This window comes from Pleurodeles waltl, chromosome 6 (assembly GCF_031143425.1).
Source record: "Pleurodeles waltl isolate 20211129_DDA chromosome 6, aPleWal1.hap1.20221129, whole genome shotgun sequence".
Taxonomy (NCBI): Eukaryota; Metazoa; Chordata; class Amphibia; order Caudata; family Salamandridae; genus Pleurodeles; species Pleurodeles waltl.
Genome location: NC_090445.1, coordinates 514,937,800 through 514,957,110, shown reverse-complemented (window position 1 = coordinate 514,957,110; position 19,311 = coordinate 514,937,800). Strand labels below are relative to the sequence as shown.

General features: G+C 42.9%; 1 protein-coding gene across 1 annotated transcript in view; it reads left to right on the top strand.

Annotated features, from left to right (window-relative positions):
- The window catches only part of ST7L (suppression of tumorigenicity 7 like), a 782,219-nt gene that overhangs the window by 514,536 nt on the left and 248,372 nt on the right, over positions 1-19,311 (top strand). Inside the window, exon 13 of the mRNA XM_069238668.1 lies at positions 16,138-16,230. Coding sequence (XP_069094769.1) covers positions 16,138-16,230 — 93 coding nt within the window. The remainder of the gene's footprint in view (positions 1-16,137; positions 16,231-19,311) is intronic.

Genomic DNA, 19,311 nt, shown 5'->3' with positions numbered 1-19,311 from the left:
GGCGTGCTTCCCTGTTTCCAAATTCAAAAATACTAATACTTCTGGATATCAGAATTGTATCCTTATAAATGTCTGGAATGGAAAAGTCCTCTGCATTGTAATGGACATTTCTCTTCCAGAGGATCCTCATCAATAGTCATAAACACTGAATATTCCCGCCCATGTGCGGGGACCCTGGAGCATATACAAACACACATGCATATATATATGAAAAATAATATTTTAGTAGAGAATTTCAATACCAATATAATCTATACATGTGTAAACAGTAATACAGTCTATGTTGAGAAAACAGGCTAAAAATGCATTTTCATTGTCCCAAACGCCAGATTGCACATGAGGCATCTTCAAGAGAATCTGGAAGATCAGTGGAGTCAACTCACAGCTTGATGGGAAGGCAGAATAATCCTGTCAGCTGTGGCAAAGACACAATTACATTGTTGGACTCGCCGTCAACATCTGTTGGTAGGGGTTCCTTTTCACCTGAGCACTCCCTTTGAGACCCTTGTAACAGATGCATCACTACCGGGTTGGGGAGCTCACATGGGGCCTCTCCAAGCACAGGGCCTATGGTCGAAAAAGGAACAGATTTACCACATCAATCTGCTGGAACCGAGAGCGATCTATCTGGCTCTCAAGTGTTTTTCTCCATCCATCAAGGGAAAGTCAATTTTAGTCCAAACAGACAACATGACCTCGATGTACTATCTGAACAGACGGGGGGAACAAGATCTCGTCCTCTGTATCGAGAGTCACAGACCATCTGGCACTGGTTAATAGCGAGGAGGATATCCGTCACAGCGGTCCACCTTCCGGGGAAGCAGATTTTCTAAGTCAAAGTCTATCCGACTCGCACGACTGGGTGCTTCATGACGACGACGTAGCAGATATTTTCCATCAGTCGGGTCATCCTCAATGAGACCTGTTCGCAGACGAAACCAACAAAAAATGCCCAGACTTCGCCTCCAGGTCCTACCGACCAGGGATGAAGGGGAATGCCCTGTTGATAGACTGGTCAGAGACATTTCTCTACGCTTTCCCACCTATCCCCCTGATACCTGTGGTGATCAACAGGTGTTACAGGTCCAAAACCAGGATGATATTATTGCCCCGGAATGGCCTAGGCAATACTGGTACACAGATATCCAGTTGTCAGAACAACCTCACAAGAGGCTGCCTTGCAGACCGGATCTTCTCCACAGATTAGGGGGGAAAATTCTGCATCCCAACCTTCCCTCGTTGAGATTGACAGCATGGGTCCTGAATTCCTGCAGCATGGATATCTAGGACTCTCGCAGGAATGCATGGTTATTTTAAAGGACTCCAAAAGACCATCGATGCAACGCTCCTATGCGTTCAAATGGAAGAGGTTTTACATATGGTGCAGTCAGCATGATTTAAGTCCTATTCTGGCTCAGGAGGAGGTTATCTTACCTTATCTCTTACATCTTGCAAAGTCAGGATTGCAGTTTTCATCCAGTTTACATTTATCTGCCATTACAGCTTATCGTAAGTCGCCCTCGCAAAAGTAATTCTTTACTATGCCAGTGGTTAAGGATATTTTAGAGGGCTTGAAAAACGTTTTTCCACTAATTCGTACACCTTCACCTCCATAGGAATTGAATGTGGTCTTGTCTAGACTTATGGCAGCTCCTTTTGAGCTCATCCACAAAGCTTCTTTGCAACACCTTACGTGGAAGGCAGCTTTTCTGGTAGCCATTACCTCAGCTAGAAGGGTCAGTGAGATTCAGGCTCTTTGTTCAAAGGAGCACTACACAGTTTTCCACAATAACAGAGTAGTTCTAAGAACCCACCCATCGTTTTTTGCCTAAGGTGGTTTCGGACTTCCATATTAATCAAACTATGTCACTTCCAAAATGTTTTCACAAACCTGCTACTCCAGCAGAGAAAGCCTTGCACTCCCTGGACCTGAAGAGTGCTAAAATTTTATCTTGATAAGACTAAGGCAATCAGACAATCTGATCGCTTATTTGTTAATTATGGACATATGAGAACAGGGAGAGCGGCCTCAAAACAAACTATTTCTAGATGGATAGTTTCATGTATTGTGACTGTATACCAGTTAGCTAACAAACAATTGTCGGCTAAACCTAAAGCTCATTGTGCCAGAGAGAAAGCGGCAACTACAGCCCTTCCTAAGAATGCGGCCATCTCCGAAATTTACACAGCTGCCACATGAAGATCCGTACATACTTTTATCAGGAATTACTGTTTAGATTCAGATGCCAAAACACCCACTTAAGTGGGTCAGGCTTCTTTAAGAAATTTGTTTTCATAAGACATGCTTTTCCTGTGCTTCTATCACTCCGTCCGCAGGGGTATGGGATGGGCTTGCTAATCTATTCAGTGTTTATCACTATTGATGAGGATCCTCTGGAAGAGAAGGATAAGTTACTTACCTGTAAATCCTCATCAAAGTCCTAAACAACTCACCCTCCTCCCCAGACTTACTTTTTAGAAGTGCAGCACTACTCATTTGTCTCTTCTATGTCTCATTGCCACCATGAAAAAGTACTGACCTAACTGTGAACAAACTGCACCTCACTCTAACCCCTGAGGCATGGTGGGATACCGGAGGTGCTCAGGATCTTAAAGGTACAGTGCCAGTTTTTTTGGTTCTGCTGTGTTAACCTGCATGCAGCCTACTGGCTAATAATGCTCCTTTATTTTCAATGTAGTTTTTTCTCTTTTATTATGGATTACTTATACTTTCTATGCCTTCTACTTGGACTACAGAAAGTTTTGTACTTTTAATGGAAAGTTTTTAATTTATGTTAAAAAAAAAAACCCTCCATAAATAAAGCATTTTTAACCTGTTTTCTCAACATAGACTGCATTACTGTTTACACATGTGTATATTATATTGGTATTAAAATTCTCTACTAAAGTATTATTTTTCATATATATGCATGTGTTTTTGTATATGCTCCGGGGTACCCGCATGTGGGCGGGAATGTTTAGTGTTTATGACTTTGATGCGGATACCCCTGTAAGAGAACTAGGATTTATAGGTAAGTAACTTATCCATACTCCTGCCCTGACTTCCCAACTATACTAATGTCTGGATCCATAATGCTGTCTTTTGTTGTCATAGGCAAAAACAGATCATGCATGCGCACAATGACATATGCCTGTCTCTTGGATTGCAGTCTGGTTGGACTGAGAGGAGCGCCCAAAGTGTTACTCTCATAGTGGTGGAAGGCTACTGCCTTTACCAGGAGTTATAAACAAAGTATGTCCCTAGGAACTTGGGTAAATATATAATAAACTGAACAGTGGTTCTCTCAGGGGAAGCAAATTGCCTATGCTTTCTAGGCAAGAATAAAAAAGTGGCCTGATAAAAGATCAAAGTTTATAAAAGACCAACTATTTAACAGTTATGCACATACGTACATGCATATATATGTGCAAGCATTAAGCATATATATATATTCATTGATGGTGTCTTAGCTGAAGTGCATACAACTGTACAAAAGACACATATAGTAGGTGCTTCAAGTGAACGGCACAGTGATAGTGATAAATTGATAATCACTAAGATATACTGACATTCATTCCAAGTTCTCAATTGGGCCAATAATGTCTATCCCAATCTTCTGAAACAAAGTCTTAAAAATGGTAAGTGCAGATTTTTTTTTGCACAGTTGCTTGTATCTTCAAAAAACACGTTGCTTCTGTAATAACTGTGGGCCAGTATAGAGGCTCTGCAGAAGTAGTTGTTGGGTTCTCTTGTCCTTGGGCAGATGAGATTTGGCAAGTTGTAAAACTGCTTTTCTAAAAGGTTTAAGTACCAGTGTTGGTTTTATGATTTTGTAGTACTGTGTATTAGGGCATACATTTCTGTTCTTAGACATACTGAAGGTGCCGAGATTACATTTTTTATTTTATTGCTCTGCTGAGGAGATATTTCACATTGATCTCTTGACTCTATGCTTCATTGAAGGTAGTGTGATTTATCAAGCTTAGAATTTGTCTGGTTTTTTTCAGTTTGGGAAACTAATAAGATACTTTTTTCCCCACTGTTCTTTCTTTTTCTGATTGGTGGTTTCTTAATATTAGCAGGCTTCACCTTTCATAAAAATATATTAGAAAAGCAGGCTTTGACAAGTCAGTAATCTTGGTGAGTTTCAGGGAAGAAGCAACTAAAATGTCAGTCCCCAAAACTATGTGCTTGGGTTGGTGCGGTAGTTCAATACCACAAGGTAGTAATTCTGTCCTTTTTCTCCAAGTGTGATCTGGAGTGGCGGAGAGGTCTTAGTGTTCCTATGAAGGCATGTGATCAGGAGCACTTTGCATGCATGCTCCTCCACACTCACGTCACATACTTAGATGTGGTCTCTTGCAGACTGCTCTTCATAATGAGTACCGGTGACTCCAAGGTACATGGAGTGTTTACTTTGAAGACACTCTGAGCCACATGTGCCCACCTGGCACACAGTTAACTTAGAAACCCTTTGAGGTCCTATCCCTCACCCCATGATAAGCTCTGTAAGTGCTTCTCCAGGCCACCCCTGGCTTCATCCCCTACTTTCTGCTTCAGTGTGTGGGGATTATTGCACTCCTTACATGACAGAGGAACTTTTTGCATTGCGCTCACCCCTAATTGTTTCCCAACTCTTCACCTTTGATGTGAAGTGGCTAGATCTACTACCCCAGACAGTCAAGATTTTGGTGCTGTCTGACCCACTCTGCATTCCTGCTGGGAAAACCTTGATATATTGCTCTAGCAAGATGTTAAAATATGTTAGGCCTGACTTCCTGATAAATTAAATGTTACTAGCAGACCTGCTGATTGATTTGAGGCCGGTGGGAGTTTACATATCTGTGGTGAAATTACATTGTCCTTTCTTTATACTGGAGTAATTCACTAGCGTTGAATGTGCCGGATGAAAGGGATTAAGCAGTGCTGTTCTAGGAAGTTGATGTTGAAAGCAACAATTATTGTGATTTATTCCACTTTGACACATTGTCCTGAGGATGGTCTCATGGGCAGTTTGAGAATTGGGAGACCGAAACATCGACCTTATACTCTCCATGGCGCAATTCTCAGCATGAGCTGCTGGTGTCCCTTAGGAGTGATTTCTGATTGTTCGAAAGACTGCATATAGGACTCAAACCGTTTGTGGTTGGAGAGTCAAGAGGGTTGGTGCTCTCCTTCTGTCCTTTGGATGTAAAGGGATTGTGGACTAGAGGGGTCACCAGTGCATTTGTATAGAAACACGAAAAATCTCCTTGTTGCTGGTTAGCCCCAAGGACAGGGTGCAGCGTATTTAAAAAAGTTGGACATGTACTTTTAAGTTTAAAATGTCCAGGTAGTGAAAAACTATTGAATTTGTTTTTCACTACTTCAAGGCCTATCTCTCTCATAGCTTAACACTGTGGTTTCCTCAAAGCAGCCTCTCTTGTTTTGACAGATGTTGTTAAGTTGTAACATTTGAGAGGTAGCAGTTAGATACTTCATTTTTGGAAGAATATAGATTTTGGTGTTAAGCTCCAAAATGTAGAGCCGGTTTTAAATTTTCTCAATAGGCTTATAGGGATTGAGGTTTCTTTACTGATCCATCTAAGGACTTGAGCCATAAAATGTCAAGCTGGTGTCTGGAGTGAAATACAGTTACTGTATGCAGACAGTAGTGAACTGGAATTTTGGGTAATCTAGCACTGCCAGATGGGCCAGATGAAACAGAAAATGTCAAGGCGCATGGGACCAGTGAGTGGATAGGGCTTGTTATGCAATCCTAAAGTGCTCTATTTAGTGGTTGAGCAGCCTTTAGCTTAACACAGAGGAGTGTGAGACATCTACAAATTGACACTATAGTCAATAAACGAGACGCACTCCTCAAAAAGGAGATCCACACCAATTTATAAAAATAGCAAGTATATTTATATATGTTTAGGCATCAGAGAAGAATCGGACAGGTAGCTGCGTTTTTAAATAGGAATTCTTTTCACTTTAAAAAAGTGGACACAGTGCAATTTCTGAGTTCTGCAACGTTATCCTATTGGAAGAAAAGAAAGTTCTGCAAATTGCAAACAGTTAGAATACAGTGACTCACAGGCCCAATCTCCAGGAGTTAAGGTGAATGGTGGGCATGGTCCAGGGCAGCACCCACAGTACACCCCTGGCGGCACTGGGGTGGCGGGGTGCAGAGTGCAAAACAGTGTCAGGTGCCCAATGCTTTCCTACAGGTGTCGGTCACTGCGGAAGGAGGCTGCAGGCTCTGGCCTGGAGGCTGGTTGGGCTGAACCAGCAGCGGGCTTAGGCCTCACGTTTCTGGGGCACAGGTTGGCACAGTTGGTTCTCTGCTCCACAGCTCAGGGGTGACGGATGCAGAGGTTTCTTAAGTGTCGGATTCTTCTGACCGAAGCGGTTGCATTTAATGGGGGGCTGCGTGCTGAGGCTGCAGGCGTCGTCTGGGAGTCCAGGAGGGGTGAAACCACAATGGACTTGCACTCTGGTGGGCTGGGGAACCTTGTTGGTACTGGTGGTCCACTTCAACTTGGGTTGGAGATGGCAGGTGCAGTGGTGAATTCAGGTGTCAGGTTTTGGTGGTTCCAGAGGCTTCAGAGTCCCTTCTTTTGGGTTTTACTGGGGAACAGGTCCGCTGTTCATGGGAGGTCTTGAGTCTTTATTGAAGGCAGGCAGTCCTCCCCGGTTTTCTGGAGTCGCAGCTGCAGAACAAGTCGACTTAGGTGCAGATTTTGACGAGGGGTACAGACAGACAGGCAGGCGGGGTTGGTTCCAGGTCAGCTACTTTTTTTCTCTTCTCCTCTTCTGCTTTTATGGCTCTTCTGTGTCCTTTGTCATCTTAGGTCATCAGGATCTGCTTATTTGGTGCCAAGGGCTCCCCTAAATACTGAATTTAGGGGCATTAGGAGTGGGTATGGTAGTAGCCAATGGGCTATTGACCCTTGAGTTCACCTCCCCCCTCCTCACCATATGGCCACTTCCTGTGGGAAGTGGGCATAACCCTGACCCAGAATTTCTAGGTATGCCAACTCAGAGATGGCTACCTTTGGAAACATTGTCGACCTCGCAGTAGCCCAACTTAGGGGTGGCTTGCATACCTGACTAGCTAAATGTCCTGCCTATCCAGGTGCCAAATGGGCTCGGGACGGGGGGTGGCTTCCTCTCCTGTGAGGGGAGCCAGATTTGCATTTCAAAGGCGGCAGCCTTTTGAGGCTTGCTGCAGTGGGAAGGCTAATCAGCAAGTCATCCTGTGGGAGGGGGTATTACACTCTCTTCCCGGGCAAGCTTTTGTTCTGGGCCTCCTGATAGCAGAAAGCTCTCACCTTAGGGGTCCAGGGCAGTGTCTCGGGTGGCAGGCTGGCATAAACTGGTCAGCGGGCATACCAGAGGATGGTATGGTTTCAGGGGGCACCTTTAAGGTGGCCTCTGGGTGCATGTATTGGTAAATCCAACAATGGTATCAGTGTGGGTTCACCAATACGAGATGTTTGATACCAAACATTCCTATCTTCAGTGAAGCCATTATGTATCTGGGGAACTCACATTGACCGGTGCTCACCACATGCATTTAAAATGATTTCCCTGGTCACTTACTATTTCTGAGAATCGACAGACATAGCAGGGGCATATCTGCTTGTGCAGATGTTCCCTCACATGTAATATAATGCACCCTGCCTAAGGGCTGTAAGGCCTGCTAGAGGGGCGATTTACATATATTGCATGCAGGTTTAGGGGACATAGCACATAGGCTGTGTGCCCTGTTTTGTTTTCATTTTTGTCTCCGCCAAGACACGCAGCCTGCAAGGGCACCATGTCATGTGCTTGGTGAGGGGTCCTTTAGGGTGGCAAAATTTGTGCTGAGGCCCTTAGGGATCCTCTTTTGTACCCCAGGCCCTAGGTGGTAGGGGTTCCATTTACTAGTGACGTACAGAAGGTTTAGCCAGTTGGGGAAACTGCAGTTTTGGGAAAGAGATCTAGCGCTGGTTAGCAGGAACCCAGTGCATTTTCAGTCAAAATGTCATTAGATACCAGGCAAAAGGTGGGGTAACCTTGTCAAAAATAGGCACTTTCCTACACCGTGGCATGAATATTGAAGGGAAACAGAGATGTTGCTCATCGAGAGGGACCTACGAACCTGGGAATAAGAGAAAGTGGCTTGTAAAATTTCTGTAGTCTGACATCTTAGAGACTTGTTTTTACATCACTTTACTGTAAGCAAGGATGTGGGTTACCTTAGAGATTGGTAGAGATTCGATTAAGTATGCTTTCAAAAGGATCCTAGCTTTATCAACAGAAGGGGGACTTACTGAATTAACTCCCAGGACAATTGAAGTCCTTGTTTTTCCTTAGTGCCTTTCACCCTGCTATTTGGGACCCAAATATAAGGAACCCGCAAGTATCTAGTACTTCTTGGCAGCGTAGTGGTTCAGCAATTGGGGTGCCTAAAGTCTACAAGAAAATCACATCAGTCCTAACGTTTGGGAAGCTGTGAATGACCTTTGCACCTTTATAAGAGTCGAAAGTGAACCGAAAATGTTAGACCTTGACCTGAAGATCTCCCAGAAATGTGCCTTCCCAAACACATCCAAGCAGCTTTTTTAATTTAGGAGAAAGCTTTTTGCAGGAGCACAATTAACAAGCATTTGCAATGCAGTGGGTCTCGCGTTTACTTGAGTTAAAGCTATTAGGGTTGGAAACTCCTAACCAGACTTTTCTTGCCACATAAACTGAAAATGAATAGTAAAACAGTTTCACATAAGCGAGCTGACGGCCCCCATGAGCTCAAAGCAAACACACAAAAGGAAACAGAAGTTTGCTCGCAGTGAAACATATCGGCAAAAGTGCAATTATCCATGTAACCATCAAAAGTGCAAATAACCATGCAACTGCCAAAAGTGCAAATATCCATGTAACATGGTCGATGTCATGCAAAGTGCTCTACTAATGCCCAGTGAGACCGCGCTGCATACGAAACTAAGAGAAAAAATAGCGCAGAAACCATGTGGAAAACATGGAGCCTTTTATGTGTTCATTAGTTGGCCGGTACGCTCGAGGTGGGCTAAACACCGGAAAAGGCATGACGTATGCATGCCTTTCACTAATTAAATCAAGCTAATTTTAAAAGACAAGCTGACGAACCAACCAAACTGGTGATGGGCTTGACATCGGCGTGGTTAAAAGCCCACAGAGAGATTACATCAGGGACAGAGCGCTTTGCACTCAACCCTAAAAAGGAATCTCCAGGACCAGCTAAACCACAAAGTATGATATTTCAGATCTGCAATTCTTTCCCAGCATAAGCAACTGAAAACCCTATACAAGCTCTTGAAGCCCTCTGCATAAGCTGCCTGCTTACTTCACTCACTGAGCCTGTGGAAGCGTCAGAACTTTTTTCAGAAAATCAACTCAGAAAAGGGATACAGTCATATCTGGCATACTGACATCCTACCAAGAGCCACCCTTTCAGATTAGTGCAGGACACTGCAGGAGTAATCACAAATTTTATTAAATGAAAATCAGACAGTCATCCTCTCCCACCTGAAGCTTCGGTTTTCAAGTTTTTATTTGTGAACTCCTAAGCATATCCAAAGCGTGAGACCTCGTTTTATTACATTGAGTTTAGCTCTCCATGGAAGATTTAACCTTAGCTTCTTGGTATATCGGAATGAGTTCACTGATAAGTAACTTCACCTGAGAAATAGGTTCTGCTAAAAATCCCACAACTTTATTCAGTCACTGTTCCTTCCGTTGTCGGAGAATATTGCCATATTACCTTGGACTTTACTTTAATCTTTTGACTCTTCCAATAAACTTTAATAATGTATATATCTTCTAATCATTACATATCAGATTCCTAGAGCATTCGGTGCTCCTAAATTCAAAGTATGCTTGCAAAAGATCCATTTGCAAGGGTAACTTCCCCGTCCGGAGTGCAGAGTCGGAATTAACTGAATTTTCCCACTCACAAGTGCATTAGGCTATGTGGAAATTGTGCTAGCCCAGTAGATTTTCTGCTTTTACAAAATGATGGTTCGGAAAATTGGTTTCCACAGCGGAGAGTAAAATACATTATTGTACAATGAACACTAGCGTAACTTTTACGCATGTTGAATTTTCCACCTGACGAAAATGCCACATGCGAGATTCTTTTGCATGTTGAGCGCTCTTGGTAGTCTTGGACTAGTGCTGACTTAAGGAATACTCTATGGATCTCGTAGTCTAAAATGTAATTCAAATACAAACTGCCCCTTAATGGCTCGAGCCTCCATTTCTCCATTTATTTATTTTTTATTTGGCTTTAAACTAACCTTGGTTTAAGTCCTTTATCTGTCATTTCTGTTTGCGTAATTTTTTCTCTCATGTCCTTCGATGAATAAATCATTCGCTTGATGTTGTATTCAGCCAATCCTTGATGTGTGAATGGAGTATGCCTGTTAATTAGATCAATTTTGTTTTTGTAGGGTTCAGTTTTAGGTAGAATGTAGACATTCCGGATTACATTGTGTGTATGCATTGTTCTGCCTTGAGGGCACTTCTTTTCCTTTGTTTTCCCTCCTCTTCCCTACATTGTCCTCCGGAAACCCTTTTCACCAGAGTGACATCTACGTATTACTAAATACAGAAAAAGTACAGCACAGCGAAAAGCTGCACAAATAAATGCATTTAATTCTTTTGACTGTTTCTTCCAATTGTCCTGACAGTGAAATGCAAACACCTTTGATTTCCGAAGCATCTGAATAGCTCCGATCTTGACCACATTAGACTAAATGGCAGTAGGGCATTCACCTCATTGCCACTGATCTTAATGCTACACACAGCCATTAAAGATTTCTGTTGCATGTTGTTTTGGCAGTCAATGCGGATAGCATTTCCCAAAAACCGTTAGCCCTGGCGCCAGGCCTTGTTTTTCACTTTTTACTTAGTCTTAGGTTAGCAAACCACTGATGAGCAAATTGCACACCGACTGGTTTGTGAATGGGGACGTAATTTGCTATAGGACATAAATATTAATAGATCCAAAATGGCCAATTTGCAGAGGGTCACTAAACAATCTACCTAATGCATATAAATCAGGCAGATTGCATGTTGCGACACCACGCACGTGTGCATTGCTGGAAAGCAGGGATGGTGGTCTGCAAGGGACAACTGACCATCCCTGTATTTTTTTTCTCAAACTGGAAACATCACTTTTTAAAAAGCCACCCATGTCCATGAAAAAAGTCTGCTTCAAAGAGAGTTTCATTTTTGGGAACACGAGGTGGAGCATGCACTCCCGTCCGAGGTCATCAGATATGATTTTTAAAGGACATGTTGTCCCATAATGATAACCTGATTTTTTTTAAATCTGTCACATACTATATTCTGTTTTCAGTAATTTACGTCTGCAATTTAGGTCACGACTTCACTTTGCACCTCGCCCCCTTAACTCCACAACTGTTCACGAGTTAGAATCACTATTGTGCCTTTTGAAAATGTATTTTGTGGTCCCAAGTAATGAGTCATAATTTGTAATTGCAAAAAACTTGCGAGTGAGGCCCCCGTCTTCTAGCGTTTTCAGATTTCTGAAATCCTTTCTAAGCCCTCCTAACATTTCCAAGACTGTCTTTCGATGGCCAGATTAAGATCTGAATTAAAGAAGCAGCCCTTAGATGAGATCTTTCTTCTAGTTCATACACCTGGTAATCCCCTTGGGAGGCTTCCTACTGATTGATTGTCTTGATGTTTATTCACTTTACACCAGGAAACCCTAACAAAGCTTCTTTCCCCACTCATGAATTCATATTGCCGCCCTGGCTCTGCTGTATCTGAGGAAGTGCCATACCTTCTTTTTCTTTCAAAACAGAAACCCATCATTCTGAAATATATGTAAACCCTTTGGTGGCCAAAGGAACGACTCCCTGTGTGTACAATGTTTGGAAGTAATTGTGCAGGCTGCTTGGATTGCGGGGATGACAGTGTAGATTCCTTATGTGCTGTATACGTTTGAGAGAAGTCCAGCTTCTAGACCTTGGACCAATAGACATCTCTACCCAGATTCGAAATAGTGCATTTGGTTTGCAGCAATTTGTCTGATACTAGTCAGTGAAAACTCGCAGTCAACGTTTCAGTGCTGTTATCAACTGGATGCCCTCTTACTTTTTAAGTTCTCACCTAGCTTTTAGCTGCCTGTTTTCGAAAGCCCGTTTTTGTAACATACTACTATTGATTGCAGTCTCAGGGTCAATCCATGCTTACCTTTAGTGGACTTTCTTGTAGTCCTAGTCAGCATAAGTCACACACAAAAAACAAATTATCCTGTGCCCACCCTCTAGTAGCTTGGCACAGAGCAGTCAGGCTTAACTTAGAAAGCAATGTGTAAAGTATTTGTGCAATAAATCATACAATGACACAGTGAAAACACCATAAAAATGCACCCCACAGGTTTAGAAAAATAGATGATATTTATCTGAATAAGATAAGGTCAAAACGATAAAGATTCAATAAGCACAAGTTGAAATATCACTTTTGCAGGTTTAAAAAGAGTCTTAAATCTTAGAAATCCACAGTTGCCTCTTGATTACACAAAGTACCTGGTTTGGGTCAAAAATAACATGCACGGAGACTGCAGAGGAGGAGATGCGTGGAAAAATAACGTAATGCGGGGATCTCTTGACACCCAGGGACGATGCAGGGAAATTCTGGGCACGCTAGAAGAAGTCAAAGGTGTTGCATTGATCCGGGAGGGCAATGTGTGGCATTTTCGGTCACACAGTAGGCGCTGCATTGGTTTTACACTCAGGTAATCGTCTGCGTCGTTCCGGTTTGGCTGTGCGTCTAATTTTCTGACGCAAGGCAGGCGTGGCGTCGAATGTCCACTTGGGAAGTTGGGCTGCGTCGTTCCATTTCGGCTGTCCATCGATTTCTCGGTTGCAGGACAGGCTGTGCATTGTTTCCGGTAAGCTGTGCGTCGATTTGATGAAGTCTTCTTGGCCCTGAGACTTCAGAAAACAGGAGGCAAGCTCAATCCAAGTCCTTGGAGAGCACTTCTTAGCAAAGTCAGAGGTCAGCAAGGCATCAGGGCAACAGCAGGGCAGCAGTCCTTCTCAGCAAAGCAGTCCAGATGAGTCCTTTTGGCAGCCAGGAAGTTCCTCTTGACAGGTTGCAGGTTCAAATCCAGAAGTGTCTGAGTTGGTGTGGTCAGAGACCCAGTTTATATACCCCAAAATGCTTTTGAAGTGGGGGAGACTTCAAAGAGTGGTTTTGAAGTGCACACGTTCCCCTTTCAGTACAGGTCTGTCTGCCAGGGTCCCCGTATAGGGGGTTTGGCAGCCCATTGTGTGACGACAGGCCACTAGCCTTTGAAATGTAAGTGTCAGGCCCTCCACCCTTCCACCCCAGGAAGACCCATTCAGTATGCAGATGGGTGCAGGTGTGACTGAGTCTCCTGTGTTTGTGGTTGTCTGGGTGAAATGCACAATGAAGCTGTCAACCAGCCCAGATGGTGATTGGAGACAGGCTGTAATTGCAGAGAAATGCTCACTTTTGAAAAGTGGCATTTCTAAAATAGTAATATAAAATCCAACCACTCCAATAAGCAGGATTTTCTATTACCATTCTAGCCATACTAAATATGACCTTGTCACCCCTTTCTGATCAGAATCTACAAACAGTATATGAGGGTATTCCTGTTATCCTGTAAAAGGAACAGGCCTCACAGTAGTGGAGAACAAATTCAGGAGTTTTCCACTACTAAGACATATAAACCCACATGCACATGTCCTGCCTTTTACCCACATAGCACCCTGCCAAATGGGATACCTAGGGCCTTCCTTAGGTGTGTCTTATATGTAGAAAAAGGGGAGCTTAAGGCTTAGCAAGTACGTTTAACTGCCAATTCAAAGGGGCAGTGAAACTGCACACACAGGCTTTGCAATGGCAGGCCTGAGACATGGTTAAGGGTCTACTTATGTGGGTGGCACAACCAATGTGGCAAACCCCCTAGCAGCATTTAATTTAGACTCTGGGCACCAATAATGCACTTTACAAGGGACTTACAAGTAAATCTAATAGGCCACTTGGGAATGAACCAATGTTACCATGTTTAAGTGGGGGAGGCAGGCAGGCATGCAAAAAGTTGGGAGATGACCTCCCTAAAGCTGTCGGGTCTAACACTCTTGTTAAAAACAATGCATAAATAAATCCTGTTAATAAAAAATAAAAACCCACTGACATAAAAATAAATATAGCACCATGGCCAGTAGGGTGCAAAGGAGGCGGGAACAGTGGAGAGCAGGGGAACGAGGTTGTTGTCTAAGAAAAGAGTGTGTATAAAACGAGCAAGGGGACAGAGCAAGAAAACATTGCACTTGAGTGCCCGAAAAGAAAAGTATGCTGTGGAACAATACAGCTCATCCTAATTGGAAACCTGAGACGAACATTCTCATGGGAACATCAATAAGGAGGAAAGCAATCAAATCAAGAATAGACATCTAAGAGGGACCCCAAAGCCATTTAGGTCAAACATCCAAAGGGCTAACATTTCCTAAAGTGCACCCTAAGTATGTTATATATTGCAGTGATACAAAAAGAACTACAGAAACAAGCATTCATCAAACAAATACACAAATGATAACACATTTTATTTAATTTGCAAACAAATATAAATAAGAAAAATAATTTCAATAGAAAGGTTGGGGCATTTCTAATTTTAATTGAAGCCACACATCATCCATACTATATTCTGTTTGATGCACCTGCACTGCTCCCACTAATTAATCTGAGGATACTAATTTAATTTCTAGCCTCCAATTTCAGATTCCTTGACATTTACAGTACGTTTTAAATTTTTCTACTGTACATTTAGCCACTTGATATACAATGTATTAATCTGTTAATATTAATTTTCTAAGCAGTGGCAGACCCACCCAGGAGGCTTCGTAAACCCCCAGGGATCCCCAGACCACAGGTTGAGAACCACTGATATTTTGGAAAGAATATGTCTACCTTCTGAGGGCCAAAGCTGTCTGTAACTGAGATCTGTAAATGTCTGCAGTGTCATGACCCATATGTTTGCCTGCGTGGTGATGCATATGCGCTTGTATGTCATGTTGCTGTGGCCATTTGATTTTTTTTTTTTTTTCGCTAATGTTTTTCTGGCTTGGCAAAAGACCTTTTTTCTTTTTTTTTTTTTTTTTTTTGCTGATGCAAAAACCAAACCTTGAATGGTGAGATCTGTTAGCTTTGCCAATGCCTATTCCCTTTCACCCTAATTTGACGTACTTTATTACTCTGCTTCTCTTTCCACTTTTACTCCATGCTTTGATCATCTCTAAACCAATAACTCCTCTGCATTTCTGCTGCTTACTCTTTTACTGCCATCCAGTCCAAAAACTGTAACTGGTGTATTCCACGCTGTCTGTGCACACATTATACACTTGTTATGTATGGTTCTCATAGAGAGAGTCTCAATCCTTTATTTCAGTTTCTGAAAGTCATAACTCCTTGGTATGACATCACAACAGTTGATAAAACTGGTTATAAACTGTTGTGACGTCATAAAGGCCTTCCAGGCCAAGTGACATGGCTGTCTGAGAACCTGTGAGCACAGCTCTACTTGTCGGCTTTGACTGAAAGAAGAAAGCCCAACTGCAGGAGGGGTTGGTTCTAAGTAACATCTTAGACAAGTGGAGCTTCGCTTTGGTCTGATGTCACTCAGAACCCCGCAGTGAAAAACACCTCCCTAGTTCACTGTTACCCTTCCATAATTCTATATTTTAAAGATAAATGTAGATGTTTTCTGTTTGCTTTTTCAGTGCCGTTAAATATCCTGTGGCATCAATACTTTTAAATAGATTACGAACACAAATTATCACGAGGTACAAACATACATAGGCGACTCGCGAGAGAAATAAACTACAGTTGCCTGTTCATGTGGGTGAAATCTAGTGTTAAAGACTGTGCTGCCTTAGTCTGACAGTTGAGTCAGAGAGCCATGAGGGACATGGGTCCCACAGAGTATGTTCATGGCAAGGTTCCTAATGTGTCATCCAGTACCCTTTTGCATTCCAGTCCCGTTTTAAACCTAAATCTGCCTTCAATTAGACAGGAATGTTGTTAATAAATATAAAATGAAGCTGAGATTTTAATGTATGTTTTTTCCTTCTCAGCATTTAGGATAATTCCATATCCATTGGAAAAAGGACATCTCTTTTATCCCTACCCCAGCTGTACCGAGACAGCTGACAAAGAGCTATTACCATGTAAGTGAAAATGTTCATTTTATATTCATATTGCAAAAAGTTACTGAAAGTGTTGGCATGATTCTAAACTTGTTATGCTTCAACATGCTGTTCTTTATTCAGTTATTAAAGTTGAGGGCGTGTGAGGCCCACGTTCGTTTACATTATCTTTGATTTGTTTTGGTGGCTATAAATACACTTTGCTGCCTGGGCCGTAGGCGTGTTCTGTTGGTTCCAATTTGATTTCCTACTTACCTACCTGCCCAGTCTCCCGTTTCTAGACACCATTCCCTTGACCAGTGAAATATTCCCAGATTAGTGCAGCCTCACATACCTATAGCCAAAGCTTAGGCTCATTTCCTGATTATACTTTTTGTAGAGGTAGACCTTACTGTCTATCCTTCAAGGAACAGAAGTTAAACCTTCGGATAATATTTGCTCATATAATGAACGCCTTGCATATATAACTATATGCGCTGTGGTTTGAAAGCATGTGGGTTGCAGGAATCCCACAGATAGTACATGATGATTGCTTGAGTACGTCCTAGTGAATAAAAACATCCTCACAGGTTTAGGCTTCTAGGCAGATATGCCTCACCCTACCAATATCCGAAAATAATTTTCTGACCAAGAATGGTTGTATTTTGTGATGTATTTGAAAGTCCAAGGGTTTACATTAGGAATTTTGCTGAAGTTGTTCCGCCTAGTTAGTTACAGCTTAAAAGTTAATTGTCTAAGACCAATTACATGGTCTTTTGCTCCTTCTTTAACTCGCATAATATTACCCCATAACAGGCCAATTCCTGATTTCCGCAATCTAGTATGTTGAGATAATTACGAATTTATCCTCTCTGGATTTCGGCTCTAGGTAGCAAATTGTGTTGATTTGAGTTTGAGGGACACTGCAGCTCATGTCTGCCCTTGGGATGAGGAGCATTTCGCTCACTTTTAGGACTTATTGAATCACACTGGTTTTGCAGGTATTGTAGCATTTATTTAGTGTTAAAGTGTTGTGCCAGTGTACAGTGCAGTAAGTTAATTCTGGGCAGCAGATGTCACGGTTTTGGGCGGGTCTAGTCAGGACACCCCTTGAGGTCACAGAATATCTCCCAAGGTGGTAGTGTACCGAAGCAGAAGAGCAGCCAAAGACATACACTGGGAAAGGACAGCTGTGGTAAGGTACAAAAAACAGGAAAGTGAAGGCACAGCAACCTTAGTGTGAACAAACATGGAACGGATCAGTAATGGACAAACACACTGGGGTTACCACTAAGGTTGTACACAGGGTAGGGCTCAGAACTTCCCACAGCAACAGGGAATGTCAATGCCTCTGTGCAGATTACTCTTACAGATAGCCCCCCGCAAACCCCATAGAAAGGAGGCAGCAGAAGTGATTCTGTCTCTGGACCCTTAGGGCACAAACAAGGATTGTACTTACATACACGAGAAAAGCCCATGTGGGTCTATCTGAGAACACAGTGGCAATTACTGGAAAACAGCAATAGCATACTGTCACTGTTAGGCACTAAAACATACAACACTAGACAAAGGATGGGGCTGAAATCGCCTCCTGGAAGCCAGGAGCCAACCCCAGTACAAAGGAAAAAACTTATACACAGGTGAGGACTGATAGTACACTTACCAGACACGGTAACCCAAGAGGAAACAGACACAACAAACTAGGAGGCAGAGGCAGGAACAGTCAACAGGCTCAGGATGAAGCAAAGCAGGAACAGGACTGGAAAAACAGGGAGCAGGCACTGGCTGAACAAGCAGAACAAGACTGGGAAACAGAGGGCAGGCTCTGGCTGGAACAAGCAAGAACAGAACTAGAACACAGAGAGCCGGAACAAGAAGGAACAGGACTGGGAAACAGAGAGCAGGTTCAGGCTGAAACAAGGCAGGAACAGGACTGGAAAACAGAGAGCAGGTTCAGGCTGAAGCAGAACAGGAACAGGACTGGAACACAATCCAACAAGGGGTCTGGTACACAAAGGAATCGAACTCCAGTGCATGATGAGGAGTGTAGTATGTCATGAGTATGTTTTAGTAATATTTATTATATTTCCTTTTGTTATTGTATAAATTTTATTATTTGTATTTTATGGTTTGCATAGTAATGTTTGGTATAGTCCGTCTTTCCCTCCAACTGTGATCATCTTTGTCTCTTCTGGACTGAGTGTTCCATGAGATGACAGTTGGAGAGGTGAAGGCTGGATGAAGACTGGGCCTACTGTGGATGGAGTTTTTCACTGAGGATTTATCAATAAATTGAAATTTAAGTAAAGCTTCAACTTTTGATGTCTTGAATTATGAGGAGCATACTTCAAGGAGCTTCAGGGAATGGCAGCTTATGAGCAGTTCCAGGCAGCAGCAAACCCAGGGTGGAGTCACATGGCTGGGCTCCACAAGAGAGGTCACAGGTGTGTCCAGTTTCAGTTTCTCACAAGTCCTGGAGGAGAGAATCCAGTACAAAGGAGCAACCAGACTTTTCCCATAGGAAGCAATGGACATCACTTTAGAGGTCTTACTGACTACCAGGCAGTGCATTATGGGACCTGAAGTCCATGGGAGAAAATTTAGTTCTTCCATAGCATGCCATATCGAAATGGGGAGCAAACAGGAGGAAGAAAGCGACCCTGGGTGAGTGTTAATGGTGATTCCCAGGCTACAGACAGTCCGTTTACAGCGCCCCCTAGAGATGGGACGGCAGAGTCGCAACAGCAGAGCCTTCTCGAGCCTGGAATAGATGGTGAGCTGTAACATGTCACAAAGAGTTCTAGCTTTATTGTGTATACAAGGGTACAGTGCTAAGTACATGTTCAGTGCTGTATAAACGTATCCTCTGCAGTTGATCCTTCCCAAGACCTGGACAAATGGTGATCTGCAGTTTATCCTGCATACCTGTAGTGCTGTTGTGTACTAAGTGTACAGTGGTGTATATTTCTTTCGGGCAGCAGAGCCTTTAACAGATTGTGAGCTTTACCTTGTCCTACAGAGGCCTGCCTTTCTAGTGTACCCAAGTCTACTGTAGATTTATTTTGGATGACCGAGTCCTCCCAGGCTTTGGGCAGATCTACTTGACCCGCAGTGCCCTGCCTT